The 21,966-nt window shown below is 42.3% G+C and overlaps 1 protein-coding gene across 2 annotated transcripts in view; it reads right to left on the reverse strand.

Annotated features, from left to right (window-relative positions):
• creb3l1 (cAMP responsive element binding protein 3-like 1) overlaps positions 1–21,966 on the reverse strand; it is a 38,173-nt gene that overhangs the window by 2,614 nt on the left and 13,593 nt on the right. The window contains exons 2-12 of one of the 2 annotated variants that reach the window (XM_085447601.1): positions 20,571–20,703; positions 17,584–17,670; positions 8,367–8,521; positions 8,189–8,270; positions 7,437–7,633; positions 6,658–6,804; positions 6,378–6,436; positions 3,904–3,972; positions 1,953–2,055; positions 1,230–1,395; positions 78–246 (exon numbers count right to left, since the gene is read on the reverse strand). In XM_085447601.1, the coding sequence (XP_085303727.1) occupies positions 78–246; positions 1,230–1,395; positions 1,953–2,055; positions 3,904–3,972; positions 6,378–6,436; positions 6,658–6,804; positions 7,437–7,633; positions 8,189–8,270; positions 8,367–8,521; positions 17,584–17,670; positions 20,571–20,703 (1,367 nt within the window). The remainder of the gene's footprint in view (positions 1–77; positions 247–1,229; positions 1,396–1,952; positions 2,056–3,903; positions 3,973–6,377; positions 6,437–6,657; positions 6,805–7,436; positions 7,634–8,188; positions 8,271–8,366; positions 8,522–17,583; positions 17,671–20,570; positions 20,704–21,966) is intronic. The other variant, XM_085447602.1, reaches the window with a different exon arrangement.

Below are 21,966 nucleotides of genomic sequence, written 5' to 3' on the forward strand. Positions count from 1 at the left end.
AGAAAGGCAGAGACGGCTGGTTAATGTTTGACAAGTGGCGTGTAAATATTGCAGCATACAGTGGAGTTTGTTTGTACCTCTGCTCTATCTTGGACCCGCTTGTCTGGTTGCTGTGGCCGTCAGCTGTGTATCGGCTGATCTGGTTGTGGGAGTGGCCTTCTGACTGTAGCCTCTCTCCTTCTGATGTCGCTAAACTCTCCTCCAGTGGAGCCTCTTCGTTGTAGAAGAGCAGGCTGCGGGAGCGGACTACGACACAGAAACATGCACCGTTCACTGGACATCCCTTGTGAGCCATCGTTGCTTTTAATTATGTGAAACCAAAAGCTTTTTGTACATATTTCAAAATATCTCCCATTTCGAACAACATCCCAGTTACATTTTTTAGTTCATTCTCATAGTAAGGGTCAGGGCCTGACTATAAGACCCTGACCCATCAGAAATGATCATATATAAACTTTCCAACAACTGTGAAACAAAGGAAATTCTATGCTGAGTTTAAAGTCAACTGGATGAGCTTTTCTCATATTTTTTGCTAAAAGCTGATTCCTATTGGTTGACTGCTCGGTTCTGTGTTTGGTGGGAGGGGCTTACACACGTGTGGTGAAACAGGGAGCAGAGGAGAAAATCTAATATGACCACAACTCTTAACACTGAATTGAAAACAGTCCAGATACAGAATTCTTGTGACTCCAGTTTTGTTTTTAATTATTAACTTATGTGTTTTCCACTTTTAATTATTTGTATGGGGAACATATAACTGTGCCTTTCTCTCCCTGGACAGTTGCAGAGGAATCTGGTCAATTTTAGGGGGTTAGAGCTTATTAAACCTCACCACTCAGAGGATGGTTGCTGGCAGAAGGAAGTTGCACTTAATTTGATGACAGCCTAACTTCTGGTTTCAGTAGGGCTTTCCCAGGAGTGAGTTGTTAAAGGAAGTGAATTTATAGGGAAGTGCAAAACAGCTCGGAAGGAAAATCAAAACCTGTATCCACTTTCCAAATGGGCTTTCATTTTGAAGAAAATTGTAACAGTATATATGAGAAGATGGAGAAAATTATATTTCTAAAATGTGATGCCGCTCTTTGCTCTGTCTAATAACTGGAAATGCATTGAATGCATTAGACTGGAGCTACAAAAGGAAACTTCAGCAAAGGATAGACACCTTTTGATGATGACAAATCTGCCATAAACACTAAGATGCTAAATACCGAACATATTTCTAGACCTACCCTGACTGGTGGTGTAGAGGTCCGCCGATGGAGAAGAATGAGAAGAGGGGGAGGACTGAGAAGAAGCGGGGGAGGAGGGCAAAGAGGAGGTGTGACTGACCAGGGAGAGGGGAGAAATGCAGGGAGAGAAGGAGCCCAACACCAAGACAAAACACAGGGCCATCATCTGCGGAGAGAGGGGAACATAACACTCGTGTTAATAATAATCACCAGAGCGCTCAGACTGTGATGCTCGTGATGTATTGGGCTCATGCAGACACTTCAAACTTATTGAATTCTGAATTTCAGTGCATATTCCAAATTAAGAAAAGAAAAAAGAACCAAAAAACATTTTTTTAAACTTCTTAGACGGCAAAAGGAAAAAGGAGGAAAAATGGATCCATTCAACAGAGACTGATGGAAAAGAGGAGATGCATGTGATCATCAATATGAGTTTGCTTGATATGAGTAATATGACCACTACAGTTGTGCTTAGCATACATATAGTGATAGGAGCCAATCATTATCATTGACCGCTTTAAGATGATTTAGCCAAACGAGAATGCATCTTCTAAACTTCAAATGGGAGGCAGGTAGGCTAACATCATAGAGACATATTAATTGTAATATTTATACAGTTATAATAAATCCAAATGCTGTCCAAAAGCAAATAAAATCACCTCAATTACAACAAAAATATTAACATAAATGTGTGTGAACAGCAACAGCGGCAGTAGTATTTACCATGAGGCATGTTCCTGTCTGAGTTGAGGCCATTTTACACGAACGGGGGATGACCTTCCCTGAAATCAGCGACTGAAGCTTCTGGAGCTGCTGTAGGAGAGACCTGGAGACAGGAACAGAGGCAGGGATTAAAGAACAAGAAGGGCAGTAGTCATTATTTAGTGTACAGAGAAGACTTTGACTCTCACAGGTTGTGGCCTCAGAGCGTTTGGGAATTTCAATCTCTATAATATGTATATGGCTGCACCCACAACGTGCATGCATGGCTTCGATCTCCACCCAACCCACAACAAAGGTCTCACACACACAAACTCAGACGTACAGTTTGTTTCAGCCGAAAGATGCACGGCTCTCATTATCAGGTTTATTCTACATCAAAGAGAACTCTAACCACCTGATTTACTTTTGTTTTCCGTGTCCAACAAAACAAGCAGAGAGCAAAGCTAAGCTGAATAGAGTGCATGAATAAAACCACTAGAAAACAGCATATTAGTGGGATCTGGGGAGCAGGGCTCTGATGGTATGAGCTGTCTGTGGCTGTGAGGACACACTCTGACCACTAAGTGGAGACAGAGATCAAGTTTCTGACACACAAACACACACACGCGCGCAATGCAAACCAGAAAGTCAGTTAAACGTTTAAAAAGTCAGACGCTTAGTCATCTGTTGCTGCTTTTATAGTTTCAAATTTCCATGCTGAAATCGATGACAGGCCCCAGAATAGAGCAGGGAAACGCGACCTGTCAGCTGTAGTAAACTCGTGTAGGAATGATGCTGACCTGCATCACTCGCACGAGTCTTTGATGTAAAACCTCAAGTTATTGCAGCTTAAAATACACGGCAGTGAGCGAGTAAACGTGTGTGAAAAAAGCAACAAGGACAATGGAAATGATTGTCAGGTAATTAAAATTCAGTGCTGGAAGCTAAGCTAAACGAAACATATCCTAAACGTTTGTCTGATGTGGATATGCAGACGCTAATCCAAATCCAACCCCGAGTGTGAGTTACACAACTAACAAACTGGTAGTCCTAACCAAGTCCTGCGTGGATCCGACTAGACGGAAAGAAAACAGCACAGGGGAACAAAATGACCACTAATAACTGCATCTGGGACACTTTTAGGAACTGGGAGCTTAAATTTAGTGCGTTTGTTTAAAGCCTTTTTTTAAACTCACATTTACTCTTATGAGAGTGAACGGGGCTGCGTGTTGACTCACGTTTCCCAGTTTGCGCCAATTCATTGTTCCTCCCTGCAGTGGTTTAACATATTCATCGATGTGTGTGTGTGTGTGGCTGGAAGGGAGGGGGCTGCCTTCCATGATGAAAGCTGCTGTTAACTCGCCACTTTAATGACAGGCTGAGTGTGCCACAGTCAGACAGACAGACAGACTCTCCTACCCCCTCCTCCTCAGCCATCCAACCCTCCACACCCACCCACCCTTCTAACCACCCACTCCAGGATAATAGCAGATTGGTTTCATATTGTTATAATAACAGAGGAGACAGCGGCACCTCGGTGAGTCTACGCTTTGCTTATAGAGCACAGATAAATTTCACTTCAGACCCCTTTAATTCTCTCACGCTGCATAGATATTAAAATCCCGTAAAGGTTTTACCCACAGAGCGCGTGTGAGTGTGTGTGTGTGTGTGCATACGCTTGTGTATAAGCTACAGTCCTGTTTGTAGTTTTGCATCTTCATTCTCTCTGGGTGAAAAATGAGAACCATCTTCGTAAGGCCTTCTGCAGCTCGTCCGGCTCTCAGTTTACCAGGCTGCATTCTTTGCACACTTGCTGCTCTCAGTGATCGCAATCCAAACATCATTACATGAATGGTGGGTTTGTATTACTGGTGTGTGGAGCCAGCATAAAACAGCTTCAGTCTGTTCAAAGCTGGAAGATAAAGTAAAGTATGCTGGCACACGTGTGCGTGCATGTGAGTGAAAACCTCACCTGTTGGCTGTCTCCAGGTGTTCTACTTTTCTCCACAGGTCGCTGTTTTCTGACGTGTAATTCTCCACCCTGATACACACACAGTCAGAGATACACACATTGTTTTTATTGTCTTATCCCTGCATATGTTGCTCTAATGAAAAACAGCGTTATCCCCAAAGGCTGGAGTATCATGAACGGTACATTTTGACCACTAATCCACAACATTTTGACCGGTAATTATCTGTTATTGTTGAGGAGGCACAAAAAATCAAATCTTCTGCCAAGTGAAAAACTTCTTTTTCTTCTCTAGACTGCTCCCTTTCAGGTCAGCTGCTTCCATTTAACCCTATCCCGACACACCAACCCCCTGCATGTCCTTCTACACTACATCCATGGATCCTAAAAGGTTAATTGTGTTCACCTGGACATAGTGTGTTCACTGGGAGAAATGTTTTGTCACTCATCCTAGTGACGTCTTCAGTCTCAGCTGACTGAAGGTTTCTGCAACCTTTTAAACAGTACATGCACAATGAGTGAAACTAGCTCCACTGGAGGACAATGGAAGATGCAACCATGAATCTTCTATGTGGGTTTCCTCTTTTCCTCCTGCCTGGCATCTCTATCTTCAATATACTTTGAGCAATATAGCCACTATCCTGCCTCTGTTTATCCAGACCATCTCAGCTTGGCCTCTGTAGGTGGTTGAAGGTTGTAGTAGGAAGAGTGACTGTGGATCATCAAGTGACAAACTTCATAGCTGACAAATGAAGGCAATGCACAAGTGCCAAAAGCTGCAGTTCCCCTACTAGCCATGGCTGTTGAGCTCCTGAGCTTCCCTTCATTGCTCATTTTAGTGACTGAACTCTTGGTAATCTGATAAATTTGGCTCTCCATCCTTGGATCCAAATATGCCCCAATTAAAGCAATGGGCAGTCATCTTTTAGGTACAGTCTGTAGCTACGACATGATTTAACCTAGCCTAATCAGCTAACCTGACTTAAAAGGAGGTGAACAGCCGATTGCTGATTCATACCAGCTTTTCTAAGTTACTGCGCTAACAGCTGGATCTTTGAAAAAACTACATGATGCAAAACATGAAGGTCCTAATTCAGAACTATGAGGTCAATAAGTTTATCGTAACTGACAAAGCCTCTCAAATTCATTTAACCAGCTCATCATTTCACAAGAAAAGAATCCTTTGCTCGGCTCAGATGTACTTTAACCACTCCGTGGGTCCCAGTAATGTCAACACCATTTTTTTTTTACTTTGCACAGTGTCAAACTAGCATCTTTGAGAACACAAATCTGTTACAAAGTTTAAGAAAAATGCCTCACTTGCAAGAGTTTCTCCCTACCCCGTTTTCCTCCTCTGTCTGTCTTCTACTAATCCTACTGATCTCCATTATCAGGGTAACGTCTCGCTAATCTCTCGCTTCCTTTAATCCTCCCGATGTCCCGCTGTGTGTTGCTTGGAATATGACTCATTCATGCACACTCCTTTGAGGAAAGCATCCCGCTGTTTTCTTTTTTAAAGGTTCGTCCAATAATCCCCTCCTCATGTCCGAAAAAAAAAAAATAGAAGGAGATGGATTTCTGTTTTTATGCACGTCCTCTTATGTCTCTGCTGCTTTGGTTGCTTTGATTCAGTTAAAAGAGGCTGCACTCTGACACACCTCTCTCCCCTCGCTCTAATGGGATTAATGGGGCATTTTGTATACCTGTACAAATCTTTGTTGGCACTTGTATTTGTCGCAGTGGAAGCTGTGTAAAAGAAAACCCATATTTTCAACTCTATTTCACTGCCACTGTCAGGAAAGTCAGTGAATCTGGCCCATGTGTTAAGCAGGTTATTGGAGTCCTGCCATAGCAAGGAATGGCTGGAATAATGGAAAGTAGAGAGGAGAGAAAAGCAGTCTCTGTTAAGTTTTGCTGTTCTTCAGTGAATCACAGTGGAGGAGACGAGTGCTGAAGAAATGCTTTGTGCGTTTTGCTTTTTTTAAATTCTCTATCAGACACAAAGATATCTATATATATATATATATATCTATATATATACACATTATATTAAAGAGGATGGAGAGAGCAGTTCAATACGACGCCCTGTGATTTCACAGTGACGCCTTAACAGGCTGACGTCATTTTGTAATAAAAACTTCGTAAAAATAAAAGTTTTAGTAAAGCCCTTGCCCTTCGAAGGAAGCTGCACTCTCTGAGTGCTCTTGTTTTGAAATGTGAATCATGCTAAGCCAGTCTAGGAGAGTCATGCACAGCTGCTGGGCTGGCATGACAACAGCAGTCAGCAGTTGAGTCGAGTCAGCAGTTTAAGGTGTGAAAGTCTTCTAAACAATGACAACAATGCTCTTAATATAATTTTAAGGAAACTACAATTCTTATTATTTTTTAAAGGCTTTGGAAAGCACAGACGACAGTTACGAATGTAAACCAAAAGAAATGTGCATGGAGCGGAAAGATAACATTTTTTCCAGCCTTACTTTTTCTCCAGACATTCCACATACTCTTTCTTCTTCCTCCGACTCTCCTGAGCTGAGATCTGGAGAAACGGGCACAAAACCAATCATTGCTCCACCACAAAACCACATTTCTAATTGGAGCAAAATTTTTGGTAAATGTGTTACTATTTCTGTTTGAAATAGTAACACAAGGCAGTCCAAGATTCTGGGAATAGCTCACGTTTTTGTTTTTTTGGTTAATTAAATGTTCAGTTCAGCCGTGCACACTAACAGAAGACAAAAAGGTGCAGTGCCTGCTTACCTTATTTTTGATCTTTCGTCTGACTCTCTTCAGTGCCTTCTCTTCACTCTTCGTGAGAGGAAGTTTGTTAGGTACCGGGTAACCCTCCGCAACCAGGGTCCTCTTCTCTTCTTCTGTCAGCATGAGGGGTCCCGAACCCTGCAGTTTCTGCACAGTGAAACAAGCACTTCATCAGCGCATAATGCTAATAAGCTCTCATAATTCAGTCTCTTATTTATGTCGGTCTGCTTTTAATTTGCATGTTGACAGCGAGCACACCAAAATCTCACATCTCTCTTACATTGCATTACACCCGAGAACAACACTGTTGGAGTTTGTGCGATGGTTTAGCTGTTCACGTGTTTCATTAATAAAAATGAAAAAAAGAAAAAAGAAAAATGTTGCTGACACTGAACAATTGTGAGTAAACAAGATTGGGTCACGATGGCCTCAGTGCAAATGTGATTCATTTATTCTAAGAAAAGCTGCTGAATCAGACAAACAACGTCCAGACGGACGGATTTTCTGACTTTCTGTTCTTTCAGCAAATTATGGGATGTATTTAACCCCAAATTAAGCTGATTTACAGATCAAAAATCCCAACTCTACAGTGTCTGCTTTCACAACAGAAGGGCAGCCTATGAAACTCACAGCGCTATATAAGGACACAGTCATTTGAACATTTCTTATAGCAAACACCAAACCACTGACACATTAAATCCCCCACATGCGCTGCAGAACGGGCACGGAGAGGGAAAAAAACAACAGAGGGCACAGAGGGTAGGGGCTCTTTAACTCACATGCGGCGCGGTGAGGAGGGGCGAAGAGGAGATGGCCGAAGAAGATGAGGATGAGGACGAGGCGCGACCTCCTGGCCTCTGTTGTGGTTGAGGGGAAGACGGCGGCAGAGGGAGGTGTGGGGAGGAGGGGGGCAGTGAGCCATCACTGTCGCCGTGGTTACTGCTGGGAGGGGTGGGCGGCAGCTGGAGAGCATCATCTAAAAAGGAGCGCAGCACGTGAAAGGAATCAGTGCTTCTACTTTAAACAAATGACCACTGAAGATATTCATAGCTAATGTAAGTCCATTCTCCCAGACCCCAAATATTATACTGCTGTGATTATTGTGGCATATGCAGAGACAGCTCGGCGAGTATTTTTGCCCTGATTATGGTCTGCAAGGTAGTAGTGCCTCTAACGCTGGGGTGGTTAAGCCCTCATCATATTTAAAGTGAAGGCTTTTGTTCCAACAAATGTTTGAGGTAATTTATTTTGTAATACTTTAGGTGAAAATGTGCACTAACTAACTCATTCAGCTGCTCACTTCCTTCACAAGGGGTCACCACAATGGGTGGATCCACATATTTGATTTGGCACAGATTTTTTAGACCAGATGACCTTCCTGACTCAGCCATCCCAGGGATTTGTGTCTCCTTCTGGTTTCAAACCAGGGATGTTAGGTAAATGTCTTAACCACTACACTAGGAAGCCACTTCTAACATTAAAATAATCTGAGTCAGACAAACCACTATAGCACTGTGAGTGTGTCTGTTACCGCTGGGCAGGCTGAGGTACTGTCCAATCTCTCTGGGTTCATCTTTTATAGCAATGAGCTTCATATCCTCTTGACTGCACTCCTGTAGAAACAACAAACGTACCTGACATCAAAAACACCACTCATTTTATTTTTTTAAATGTTTCATCACTGAGGCAAAGGACAGATGGATGCTAACCGTGTGTTTCCATGGTGAGCCTCTGTGTGGAGGGGCAGGGCTTAATATGAGAGGCGGGGCTTCCAAAGGCTGAGGATCTAACCTTTGGCCAACATCAGGCTCCTCCTGCTTCACCAAGATAGCTGACAGGTCCTGGCTGAAGCTCCACTCAAACTCTACAGAAAAGACACCACAGACACAGGCATGGTCACAAGGGGCTGGAGTCTATCCCATTTATCACATGGTGAGAGGTAGAATACACCCGGGACAGACTGCCAATCTGTCGCAGGCGAACACATAGTGACAGGCAACCATTAACACCTACGGCCAATACTGAATCACCAACTAACCTAAACCCAAGGCATCTCTTTGGACTGTGGGAGGAAGCCAGAGTACCTGGAGAGAATATTTCACACAGAAAGGCCGTCTTCCTGTGAAAGAACGATGCTAACCACCAAACGATCATGCTCCCCTAAAGTCATCCTCAGCTTTCTTATACTGAAGTATTTAATCTGAACCAAATGGTTTGATGTGTGAGAACAACAAAAACACAAAGAAAAAGCTAAAGCAGAGCAAAAAACTGCAGAAATACCTGCAGATGTTTTCCATGTGTCACAAGGGGAAGGGGGGGAACGGGCAATCACATTGTTTTGATGTCATAGCAGTGCAACATGGGAACACCGTCCCATCTACACAAACCCTGGCAAACCCTAACCCTAACCCCCATGACTCCAATACAACCATATACATACAACCACGATTGTACCCCGACTATATGGCCCTGACTTTTGCATTCACAATTAAAGGCCACAGTGTTATTGTGTATTGGAACAGACAATCCCAACTTAAGGTTCAATCGCTAACTCCTTTCAACTATCAAATGAAATACCAGTGGCAATAATGAAAAACCACCACCAGCAACAACAAAAAGTCTCAAGAATTCAAGAAAAGTGTTCCTATTCTTTAGAAAAGAAGGTTCTAGTTAACTGAGAAACTTGAGCAAAGTTGACCTTATTTCTCTTCAGGGAGGCTTTGCTGTAGGTCTTCCAACGGGAAGTAATTGACAGCTTCCAAATCACACTTTGAAGGAGCTCAAAATATCTGAGCTCTTCCTGACAAGGCTGGACAATGTCGTTCTGGCAACTGCGGTGCATAATTTCCCTCCAGCTGGTGTATATACCCTGAAATAAAAGATGGGCTGAACCAGCAACTCGCCCTCATTATGCTTCCTGGGAAGAGAAACAGTCGCCGCCTTTAAACACTGAAAATATGCATAATCGAGTGACCCGGCAATGAGGCGAGAGTGCAATTTCAAAGGAGGGTTCACCTAAACACGATGTGGGTATATTTCTAGAGGAGCACAGGTAAATCGTTGTTTAGTCTGCTTTGAAATCCAGAAAGTATTTTTAGGAAGTTTTAGTGTGTCTGCAGAGATGCCAGTGCATCCAACCTCCTGAAACGACCTGAGGCAAGACAAAGCTGACAAGGCCTGACTAACATCGTGCTGCTTGTTAGTGACTGATGACAGCTAATGAGGAACTTCTTTCTTTCCACTCTGACAAGCCTCATATCTTTGCTGGACTGTTTCTTTTGTCTAAAACTTCTTAAACAGTGGCATGAAAGCAGCATTCAAATCTCTGAGACTGTTTTAACTAAACATTGAAGATTTTGAGTGATCTTAAGAAAAGGGGATTGACAAGACTGTCTTCAGACGACAAGAAAAAATTCACTGGAAGCTTTGTTAGATACTGCCATGACTCATGAGGGGTGCTGAGTCAGAAGGATCCTGGGAAGAGAAGAACGACGAGTGGAAAGGATAAATAGATAAACAGCTGTAACCTCATCGACCTGTTCCTCACATTTGCACCCCCGGGACCAGATTTCACATTCTTACCAGTACCTGAAGCAAGACGATCTAAAATAGACGTTGACTTTTATTTTTTTAAAGCCTTTTCTAAGCACAAGTTCTGCTAACTCCCACACAGCACAGTAGCCCTCTGGAGATATTTTGTCCCTGAAAGAGGGTCGGAGGAAAATCCACAAGAAAGTGTCGTGTCTCCTGAAGCCTGTCTCACAAAACAAAATGACCAAGTTAGCTGGATAACTGCACAGAACAAAACCTCAAACAGCTGTTTTGTTTGGTTACAGATTTGGTTGGTTCCAGATTTTCCAAGCTGCTCTATCCAACTAACAAGATTCCTGTTTGCGAGTCAGAATCCAGATGCTGCAATCAACAGCGTCATCTAATCCATAGATACATTACTCGGTGGTCTATTTCTTGCAACTCAACTCTGACCTTTCCAAATAGGTGGCTTTAAAGTAGCGTTCCACCAATTTTGCACATGGAGTTCAGTTTACTCTGCATTAGAGGCAATTGTGCCAGATTCATCTCAGAAGTGTGTGTGTGTGTGTGTGTGTGTGTGTGTGTGTGGGCAAACGTTTAAATGGAAAACATTGAGGTGGTACTTAAATATAACGGAAAACCAAACAAAACCCGAGTCAAGCCAAGTTGAGGCACTGGTTAAAAGAAACTGTCCTTGAAAGTGGTGTGCAATAATTTATAAGTCATGTGACACTGTGGTTGATGAAAGAGAAATCCAATCGTCAATTGAATGTTTAGATTGAAAAAAAAAATGGAGCCACTCAATCAATCCACTGTCTTCTGTTTCTCTCATTCACAATTGTATGGCAAGTTGGCAGCTAACACAGGGTGAGAGGCGAGGTACACGCCCGACAGATGGCCGATCTGATGCTAACACAGAGAGACAAACAACCATTCGCACTCACATTAACACCTATGGGGAATTTAGAATCACCAGTTAACCTAACCCCACTAAGTGCATGTCTTTGAACTGTGGGAGGAAGCCGAGTACCTGGAGAGAACCCACACAGTCACTGGAAGAATGCCAACTACACATGCCAAATGCCACACCTCAGCTTATGAAGGAGAGAAAGAAAGAAAGAAAGAAAGAAAGAAAGAAAGAAAGAAAGAAAGAAAGAAAGAAAGAAAGAAAGAAAGAAAGAAAGATAAGTTTTGTCGCCTTTTATTTCACCTAATGTCTCAGAATGGATGCATTGGTGACAGCAACCTCCTGGCCTCCCTAGTTCTCAGGAGGCTGATCAGTGCTTAGGAAGTATTTCTTAGCCTTAGAAGACAGGTCCTAGTTGTGGCTTCTTCCCTTATCTTCACCTCTGCACCTGCCCGCACCATCTTGTGCCTCTTTAACTTTGTCTCCAAACTGCTCAAACCTGAACTGTCCCTCTAATGTACCTATTTCTGAATCTACTCCTAAGAGTGAGTGAAGGTCTAAAAGTTAAAGTCTAAAAGGCTCCGCGAGCTTTCAAATGGAAATTTTCAATACAACTGTCCTGTTTATTTGAACAGCGCTTATAACCCTGGGACATACGAGTATGTCTAACCAGAATTAAAGGGTCAGCTGCACATGCTTTGAATTAAGGCCCTTTAAAGGTGAGCTGCTCCACGGGGCATAATTAGGCAAAAGTCACGCATTAAAAGTTTTCTTCCTACAACGTTAAAAGCGAAACCACGACACAACTTTTAAAGAGTTAACTGCGGGCAGACAGGGAGGAGTGAGGATGTTTCATTATGTCAGCACTGACACACGAACGCCACGCCAGTGACTTTGATGTTTGTCGCATCAAACACGCATCCTAAAGGCTCCCCTGGTGCATTGAAAGAGGGCTTTTGCTTTTTCGTGCATGCGTCTGTGTGTGTGAACGTCACGTTAATCACATCCTGGTTTCCTAGCAACATTGTGCTGGTAAAAAACGGACTGAAGTTTACAAGCCGTGAGTGTGTGCGTGATTGGTGAGAGCAAAGAGGGGGGACGGAGGTGTATTCCCAATCAGACAGCTGCTTGCGTGCTTTTGTGTCTGTATCCTGTCCATCACTACAGCAGAGAGAGAATAAATCACATGGCTGCTGACTTTGGGCGTGTGGGTAACGCCCAAAGTCAGCAGCCATGTGAGGAATAAACACCTCAGGGCAGTGAAAAACAATGATAAGAAGCATTATGAGCTACAATATATCTAAATCTACTTGCTGCTGATTATTTGAACCCAATAGTTCAATCACAGTGGGCACAAACATGGATAGCCATTTGCTTCTGAAATCACAAGGGTCTCTCAACCCTATAAAAATCTGCCTTTTAGCCTATACTTGACTGAATGTTCAAAGCGATGCAGGCAATAGAGGGACGAATTATTGCCATCAATGGACTGTGCATTATCTGAGTTTGTACATCAGTAGGTAGTACATGAGCGTAGAAAATTGGGCTTAATAAGTCCAACCGCAGCACTTCCCCCTTGAGCTGGAAGAGCTTAAGTCCAAGGCTGCAGCTAACAATCGCTGCGCTTTTATTCCTAATTTATTCAATTATTCTACACAAAAAAGGTCCTTAGGTCTGCGAATTGATGAAAAACATCCCTGTTATTACTTCCTGAAGGTTGAGGTGACATCTCAAAATATCTTGTTTTGTCCCATCAACAGGCCCCCAACTCCTCAAAAGTCAGAAAAAAACAGTTAAAAGCAGGAAATCCTAACATTTTTTGGTTTTTATCTGACTGCAGTGAAGCAAAAAGCAAATGCCTAATCAGTTAATCGCATTTTTCCACGCCACGGCATCACTGTAATAGACGTCCCTTTAGCAAGCGTAACTGCCATAGAAGTGATGATAATGATAATGTAGCTGGATAAAAACCTCCACTGGCAGTGCGAGGACCCCACCCCAAACAGCTCATTAGTCCCACTTCAGTATTTTTTTCCATGCTGCCCCGACTCCTGCATGATCTCACACTCATTACGGCTCAGCTACCTGTGAAAAATATCATTCGCCGCTAATGTTGCTGATTAGCAACGTGAGCCTGAAATGTTTTAGGAAATCAACGAGCGCACAAAAGGCATCAGGAGGAAGACAGGAATCCAGTTTTGGGGGTGGATCCGACATTTACCTATGCCACACATCCTGCCTATCAGAAAGAGTCCTCTCCTTAATGAGGCCAGTCCTGCTGCTCGCCTGAGTCTCGTTAAGCCTCCTGCCCTCGTTAAGTCCTCTAACACTGTTTTTTTTAATGAATACCAGAAGCTCTTAGCTGTTAGCCAATGCATAAGAAAATGGTCCTGAACACGGAGAGGCCACTGTGATATTTCCACTGACATCACAGTGACACACTTGTCTAAATGTAAATGTAAGGTTTAGGACAAGTAAAACCAATTGTTTCACTCTCCACGTTTTGGAATTTCGTTGAATGTTGTTAATTAAAAAAAAGAAAGAAAGCTTTAAAGGTCTTCCTGTGTGGGTAAATTGCTGTAAGCTCAGGTAAGAAATCCGGCGTTAATGACCAAATGGCTCCTGGCAGTCACCACGGGGGGTTAATGGAGGCGAGGTGGTTGCTGTGTTTGATCTCAGCGGGGCAGCAGTAGCATTAAAACATTCAATGGATCAGCGCAAAAAGGAGCTGCAGTAAAACACGCAGCTTCTCTTTAACCGAATAAGAGGCACAACAACAACAACAAAGACCACACGCTGAGAGGAAGAAAGAAAGTTTAAAATGACCACAGACAATCTGTACGCTGTTGTGTTCTGCTGGAAGCAGTGTGAGTCCTGCAGTAACAACAAAGCAAGGCAGCCAAGTGACCCTTGAAGACCTCCAGAAACCACCAAACCACATTTGATCACTACTGATTTTAAGCAGCAGAGCCTTCAACTTTCAGGCCCCTCTTCTATGGAACCAACTCCCAGTTTAGATTCAGGAGACAGACACCGTCTCTACTTTTAAGATTAGGCTTAAAACTTTCCTTTTTGACAAAGCTTGTAGTTAGGGCTGGATCAGGTGACCCTGAATCCTCCCTTATTGATGTTCCAATAGCCCTAAGCTGCTGGAGACTTCCCATGATGCATTGAGTGGTTCTTCTTCACTCACCTCTTTTAACTCTCTCTGTGTTTATAAGTTAATCATTAGTTATTATTAATCTCTGCCTCTCTGTCCACCACAGCCATTCAGATAAACAATTAAATGACAGAAAAAATGATTTTTTTTCACCGTGGGCTACATAAATTTTGAATTTTTACACTGTGTTCACAGTGCAATAAATAAATAAATAAAACAGGACATTTTTGTGAATTAACAGTCTGGGCAGTCAGCTGCCAAAACTTTGGCTGTAATTTTACACATTTATTTCTTACAGTTTAAGCCCAAACAGTCGTGCTGACAGATTTCTTTTGTTTACTACAGCAACATTTCTTTATCACAAAAACTAAAAATGTGCTGGTGAAATCGCACTTCTGTTTCTTACATTGAGATAACTGGGAGATTAAATTGAAGTTAAACTTCTTTACACTAATAGAGAGGGCAGTTTCCCCAGTGTGCCTCACCTAAAATCAAAGTGGGCCGTGATGTAAAATGAGTTTGAGGTGACTGCTGTTGCAATTTGGTGCTATATAAATAAAATAGGATTGAACTGACTTGATTTGTTGGGAACCGCCCAAATAGGAGGACATCATAATCTTTTATTGTTACAGTGATACGTTGCTGTTGTAGACTGAGGCTAAGTAAGCACTAACTGATTTCTTGATTTCCATATAAACCGTAATGACCTTCCATCTATTGTGTGCTGTGTTCACTGTATGTGATGGGTACTTTAAGACAAAAGTGGCCTGGATGCAGTTCATCAGGCTAATATCTGATCTCACTTTTATCAACCACTGTGCAATTCAAGCAATGCAACATGGGTGATACTTGCTGGGGCAATAGGGGCAACTTTTTCTGGGTGTTTATCAGGACGCTTCTCGTATAAACAGCCCAGCAGTGGGTGTCAAATAAGTCTGATCTTGTCTGTGAGTGCTACATGATCCTTGCATCCACTGTTTTACCCATCATTGTAATTCTAATTGGACAGGACCTTCTTGTCCAACAAAGCACACTAAGATCCACAAATCCCTTCATTCAGAACTGACGTGCTTTCTGAAAGGTCAAAAACGTCTAACACCTCTTGGTGCTTAATTAACCTGACTCATCGTGACAAACAAGCAGCTGCTCTACTGCCGTGCTCTCGTTTGAAGCTGGAAAGGCCTGCAAGGATGTGCGCATCTTTGGCAAGGCTGCAAGGATTAGAGTTTGATTCTGGGAACTGAGATACTAGGATTTATGACCAAGACTTGCCGTCTCAGAAACATTTTAGCATGCACGCTAAATGGCCTGGAATCTCACAAGACATGTGCTGTGACCACATGTGCATTTTTTTTATTATTATTATCAAAGTCCCCTTCTCCAAACTGCATAAGCAATAACACACAGCAATGGAACTGTGCGCAGAAGTCCAACCCTGAAAAGTCATTCATGCAGCGATACCGCAGAACTTCTCAGATGCAGCAGTCTTGTCAAAACACTGCTACATGCCAATATGACAGCTAATAGTCCAGGAGTGCCACAACTTATCTGTCATTGTGAAAAGTGTCAAATCTAGAAGTGAAAATTGAGCATTCAACAAGTGGCCTAATCTGACATGCAGCTCTTTATTCAACAGGCACAGCACTGTGCATAAAACAGAGCCTAATATAGTAGCTAATGCTAAAAAAAAACTTCTTAAAAGCTTCTTAAACCGCTGAGACAACATGTACAACCAGCTGCATGCAAGACAGTTTTCTTTCACCGCCGCTGCACACAGTAAAACCCCTTTTGGTCATCCTCTCCAGTATAACCACGTTAAGGTTAAAAGGAAATGCTGGAAAACAGGGACTAAATCCGTTTTATGATTATTTATAACACATTGCTGGGTTTGCCATTTGCTTGCCAGAGACGCGTGGGAGAACTTTTTAACATTCATGCAAAAGCAGAGAAGAAGACAAGATGTTGTCGTCCTAAAAGAAAAGCAAAGCAACATTAACATAGTCTTGCAGCGTCTTATTTTTGTGCCAGTGTACAAGCGGAAAAGGCATGTTAGGGCACAGTTGGTTAAGCGATATTGTACCATTTCCCTTTAAAACTTTCGAACGCTGCCTCTAGAGTGAAATATTAAGGCACCATGCAGCAGATGCGGGTTGTAAAATGCATGCATGCACATGTCCAATAACAAATGCATACAACGTGGGTTTGTCAATGTGTGTGTGTGTGCACCATATGTGAACTGATAGTGCTCCAACTGCACAGTGAAGAAATAAAGAAAAGAATATCCACAAAGTACCATGAAATCACAACTAAGCAATTTTTTTAATTGTGCAATATCAAATATTTAATGCTGTATTTCTTTTCCATTTTCCTGTTTGGGTTTGAATCACTGTGCAGATATTCATATTTTGTTTGAAGTTTGGACCGACCGGAGTGACTGTCACTGTAAACTGATTTATTCAGCCTGATATGACTTCATCCTTTGTCCCTCTCTCTTTCTCTCTCTCAGGAGCAAAGTATTATCTGTCCATCAAGGATTGTGCTTTTTTTTTTTCAAGAAATTGTGGCATTTTGGCAGTGCAGATAATTTGATATTTATACGAATGAAGTGGATTTTATTGGATTACAGGAGACAGAGAAGCAAAAGAAGATAAACAGGCATCAGAGAGACAGAGAAAAGGAGAGAGAACGAGAGAGATAACCTGACAGAAGAGAGAGAGAGAGAGTTTCCGCTGGCTCCGGCTAAAGCTGCAGATTTAAAACCATACGCTTGTCATAGTGTTGTGTGCGTCTGTGTGTGTGTGCGTGTGTCTGTGTGTGTGTGTGTGTGTCTGTGTGTGTTAGGTGGGCAGGGCTTAGCTGGAGGAAAGCTGCTCATACTGGGTTCATACAGCAGGATCCCCGGGACAAACGGAGAACAGACAGCACCCAGACAGACGGCGCGAGAGCGAGACAGGTAGAGACGCAGACAGGGAGGGTAGGGATAATGAGGAAGATGAGTCAGGAATAGACAGAGGAAGGTGAAGAAAGCAGGACTCAGAATATGCAACATTTCTCCTCAACTTGCACACAAAGTGCAAGTGGATCGTTAAGCCATTGATTATATATGACAGGATTGAGCCAATCGAAGTGCACGACAGTTGACAGGCAGCAGAGAGGGTCAGGCTGCCTGCTATGTGTTATATCAGGCAGAAACCTGAGCCAACCAGATAACCAGGGGACAGCCAGCGTGATAAAGAGCCAGACTAAACATCAGCAGGAGAGCTTTGCTTGGCTCTGAGCGGTTTAAAAAGAAGCCAAGGCTAAGAAATAATGAAAAGATCAAACTTACCAGAGTCTTGGTCCATTTTGACTGACAGGGCTGGGCTCTGGGGGGCTGAGTCTTCACTCAAGGAGTAGCTGTGCTCTGCTTGAATATCTGTGAGATTAACAAGGCCGTCTCACAAGGATGGAAAATGTAGCAGTGCAAGCTCTGTGTGTGCATATTTGAGAGCTTTCTCATCTTCTGAGTCAATTGTTTTCAGTTCCAATTTTTAAAAAGATTTCAGTCACACTCTCTGTCATGTAAATACAGAGTTATAACATGACAGCACGATTACAGAAGGAAGCCACAAAGCCAGTTCAGTGCCCGACACCTCATGAATGAGCGGTGTCACTGCAGTGCTCTTCCGGTCTCTTGGCTGCATCAGTGATAGCTATTAAGACATATCTTGTCATTAAGGCCTTAATCGATGATGATCATGAGAGCACGGGTTCCTCATGAATGCTGCCCCTCAATATTCATGATTTTCTTTAATTAGACAGAAAAATCTGCTGGGAACTTCATGATGTCCAAGATTTAAGACTCTCACAATTACTCCCAGTGCTGTGCATAAGTCTCGAGCTACCTATCATTTCTTTATAGTTTGCTTCCAAGGAGCGATAGTTCTCCAAGGTCTTTCAACAATTTCCCTTTGGCTCCCTTTTGACCTATTATCAGTCCAGTCATGACTATTGTCACAGGAATGTTTTGTTTATTAAGCCATGTAACAACTCAAAGGATGAACCAGTGTTGATCCTACAAATAAAAAAAAATGTAGCAAAGAACCCATTTTAAATTGTATCTTTAGGCACTTTGTTGCTAGGAGACTGTCACAAAAACACATCATTTGTTCCCATTTCTTCATAGTTAAATCTATGAAGAATGTCAACAATAACACAGGATTAAAAAAGTATTGTTGCACCAACAAGCTGATTCCCAAAGAGGTATTAGCTGAAAATTTGCCATATCTCAACATGAAGTTGAGTGTATCCTTAAAATCTTGAGGAAATAATTGAGAACAAAAGAAGAAGAAGCAGACCTAAAAAAAATCACTTTGGATGAACAGTATCTGCAACTCATGTCCGTAGGAAACAGGAAAAATCCAGCAAAGACCTGACACAGGACCTGAGAGATGATACTGAACTTTTAGGTGATCAGCTATTGTTCAGCGAAGGCTCATTACAAATTGTCTCAGTGGAAGGATAACAAGGAAGTCATTCTTAAGAAAGAGAAATGAGGAGAAAAGGCTGACATATGCCAAATTACACAAGAACTGGACTGAAAATCAGTGGCAACAGGTCTGATGGAGTGATGAATTCAAATGTGGTTAGAATCATTGTCAGGATATGTGGAAGAGGTTATGAGAGAGGTACAACAGTGAGTGTCTACAGTCATCTGTAAAACACGGTGGAGGCCCTATCATGGTTTGGGGCTGAATTTCAACCAGTGGTGCTGGAGTTCCTGCCGAAACTGATGCAATTATGACCACAGAAATGCACCATCAGATTGTGATTCACAATGCAATACCATCTGAAAAGCAACTAATCAGGAACAGCTTCATTGTTCAGTATGACAATGATGCAAAACACACTATCAATGCAGTAAAAGCATACAGTACCAGTCATGGATTGACCTCCCCAGAGCTCAGGCCTCAACATTACTGAAACTGTGTGGGAACATCTTGACAGAGGACAGAGGGAAAAGGCAGCCAACGTTCAAAGAAGAGGTTTGAATGTCCTTCAACAAGCCTTGAGAACTATTCCTGAAGACTACTTAAAGAAATTAAAGGAAAGCTGACTAAAAGAGTTCAGAATAAAGGTGGTCATGCCAAATAGTGACTACCAAACTCATTAGAATAAACTTTTCCAGAGTACTAAAAGTACTATTTTCTGGATAAATGTATACATTCATGATGCTATGTACATATCCACATGTAGTACATATACATATGTCCATACATAGTGAGAGTGCTGTTAAGACTTTAATGTAAAAGTGACTCAGGCGTTCTTGAGACATGATAATAACATAACATCCTGCTTTTTGTCCTTTCTTCTAATCATTCTAATGACTTTGTGACTATGGCAACGACTAACAGTGACACTCATTTGTCTCAAGTGATGAGCTGATGACAGCTTCCACAGGCTGTGAGCGCCTATTTTGCAATAACTTTGAGCTGATAAACAAGATCCAGTAACAAGTGAGTTTAATCTGTTCCGTTCCACAGGCAGGAGTTCTGGAAGTCAGACTTTGGCAACAAAAGCTGGCTCTCATATCATGAAATTTGAACTCTTGGGCACAGAAGGAGCCAGCGCTGATGTCAGAGAAGGCTTTTGATTCAACCCAAGTAATGAGACTGGGGACTTTTCTCCCCAAAGGTTGGCTAAAGCAATGATATGGTTGCCACAGTTGAGCTAGTTCTGACCTTTAGACAGGTTTGAACGGTGAACTTCTTACAGTGGCTTTTCCCATAACCACAGATGTGACTGGTTCCAACTTTCTAACTTGTGCCCAGCAATTCTGGCCCTGGCGCCAGTCATTTGGTGAAAATGCATGAAACTGGTTCTAGAGTAGGCACCAGGATTGGTGCTTCATTGGTGAAAAAGAGGTAAATGTACAGTTCTGGGCTGCCCTCAATGAACAAAGACCAACAAAAAAAGAACTGCGGTGCTCTCTTGAGTCGCGGCTCCAGACATCTGTTATTACTGCGCCAAAGAAGAGTACAAAGAATGGAAACACACAGCAAATGAATTGCAGCAACTGGCCTTAGCTTACAGTTCAATAGCTATTGTCATCATACCAGCATACGTAAGTCCAACCTGGTGCTGTACCCATGTGTATTCGATCCAAGGATCAATCAGTGCTCCTGGAATTACTGGTGATTACGGAAAACAAGTGAGAACTAAACAACTAAAAGGGATGATACGGAGCAAAAAAAGCCCAGCCATAAGGAGCTGTGTGTGGGTGGGTGTGACAGGTGGATTTGGATTATCTCTCATAATAAAACAAGAGGAGCTCACCTGGGCTGCTGTCCATGTCAATGTGTAAAAATGAAGGTCTTTCTGCCAGTAGGGGTCGCTCTAATACATGGTCGTCGAAGAAACTGTTAAATAATTCACTGCTGAAGTCGTCCATCTGGTCACCCGAGAAAGGCTGGAAAACATATACAGAAACAGACACAGACAAAGGAGTATTTAGCTGACGTTACTTTATAAAACCACTCTGGTACAATGAACCTCATGCAATTCAACGTTCAATGAAAAGCACAAGGATAAAGACAAGGGAAGATGGGCTCAAGGTATGGCGCTCAAATGCTTTTCTTTCTCCAACCAACAGTGCAAATCTGAAAACATCCAGCTTTCAGTGATATAAAAAAGACAAAAGTGGCAACCTTAGATAAGCTGGGACAAGAAAATAGCTGGAAAATTACTTCATTTTCTGCAAATCGACTCATCAAATAATGGACCTATAGTTTCAGTTCTACGACAGACTTATCTCTCAGTGTCAGAAACAAGACAACATAGGCTGTGTTGATGACACGAAGAGTCAGTCAATGGGAAACAGCATTGACAGATTAATCCTCTAGTCTGGATGAATGAGTCACTGAGCAGAGAGAGACGGTGTTCTGGAAGCAAGGGACAGCACGGTGCTCTGATTTCACTGGTTTATGCACACATAAATACGCACACACACACACGATATGAGTCACCCTGGTCTTCAGAAAACATGGGAAAAGCTGAACCAAAGCCTATGCGCACATACACATGGGTTGGTTGGAAACCCATCAACACACTGCTTGGAGGCTCTTCAGACACAGTGACAGAAATAACTTGATTTAATTAGCAAGAAACACAAAAGTTGATTTACATGTTTTATTCCTGGAAATTAGCTTAAGCGAAGCTCCCAGAACTGCCAGAAGTGTCACAACAGATAAAATCAGTGCAGGAGCAACAATAAAGACATGATTGGGACAATAAATACAAGGCTTACCTCAATATTTCAAATACTAACAATGGATCATATGCACGGAGGGAAAGGGCTTGTAAGAACTGTAAGAAACCGACTGAGGGCTACCAACGGAGCTGACATAAACACTAAGTTTTAGAGCACATTTTAAATTTGATAGGTAAACATTACTTTCTAAGCGTTCCTGTTATGATTAGATTCCCGTGTCTGTCTATTATGGGGGAATTTTTTTCCCCCTGTGAATTAATACTATCAGATAGAGCTCACATGAGCAATTTACTTTTAACAGATTTAACCTCTTCAAAAGTATATCTGACTTTTATTAATTGGCTTTATTCAAATGTTGCTGAATGTATCCATCAAAAAACATTAAAAAAAAAAACTCTGCAGAGCTCGCTTAACTGATGCAAGTGAGACCTGCAGTTCCTTAGATCTTGTTCTGGGTTCTTT

This window comes from Copadichromis virginalis, linkage group LG23 (assembly GCF_057382275.1).
Source record: "Copadichromis virginalis isolate Kocher_CV1m ecotype Utaka linkage group LG23, C_Virginalis_male_GT1.1, whole genome shotgun sequence".
Taxonomy (NCBI): Eukaryota; Metazoa; Chordata; class Actinopteri; order Cichliformes; family Cichlidae; genus Copadichromis; species Copadichromis virginalis.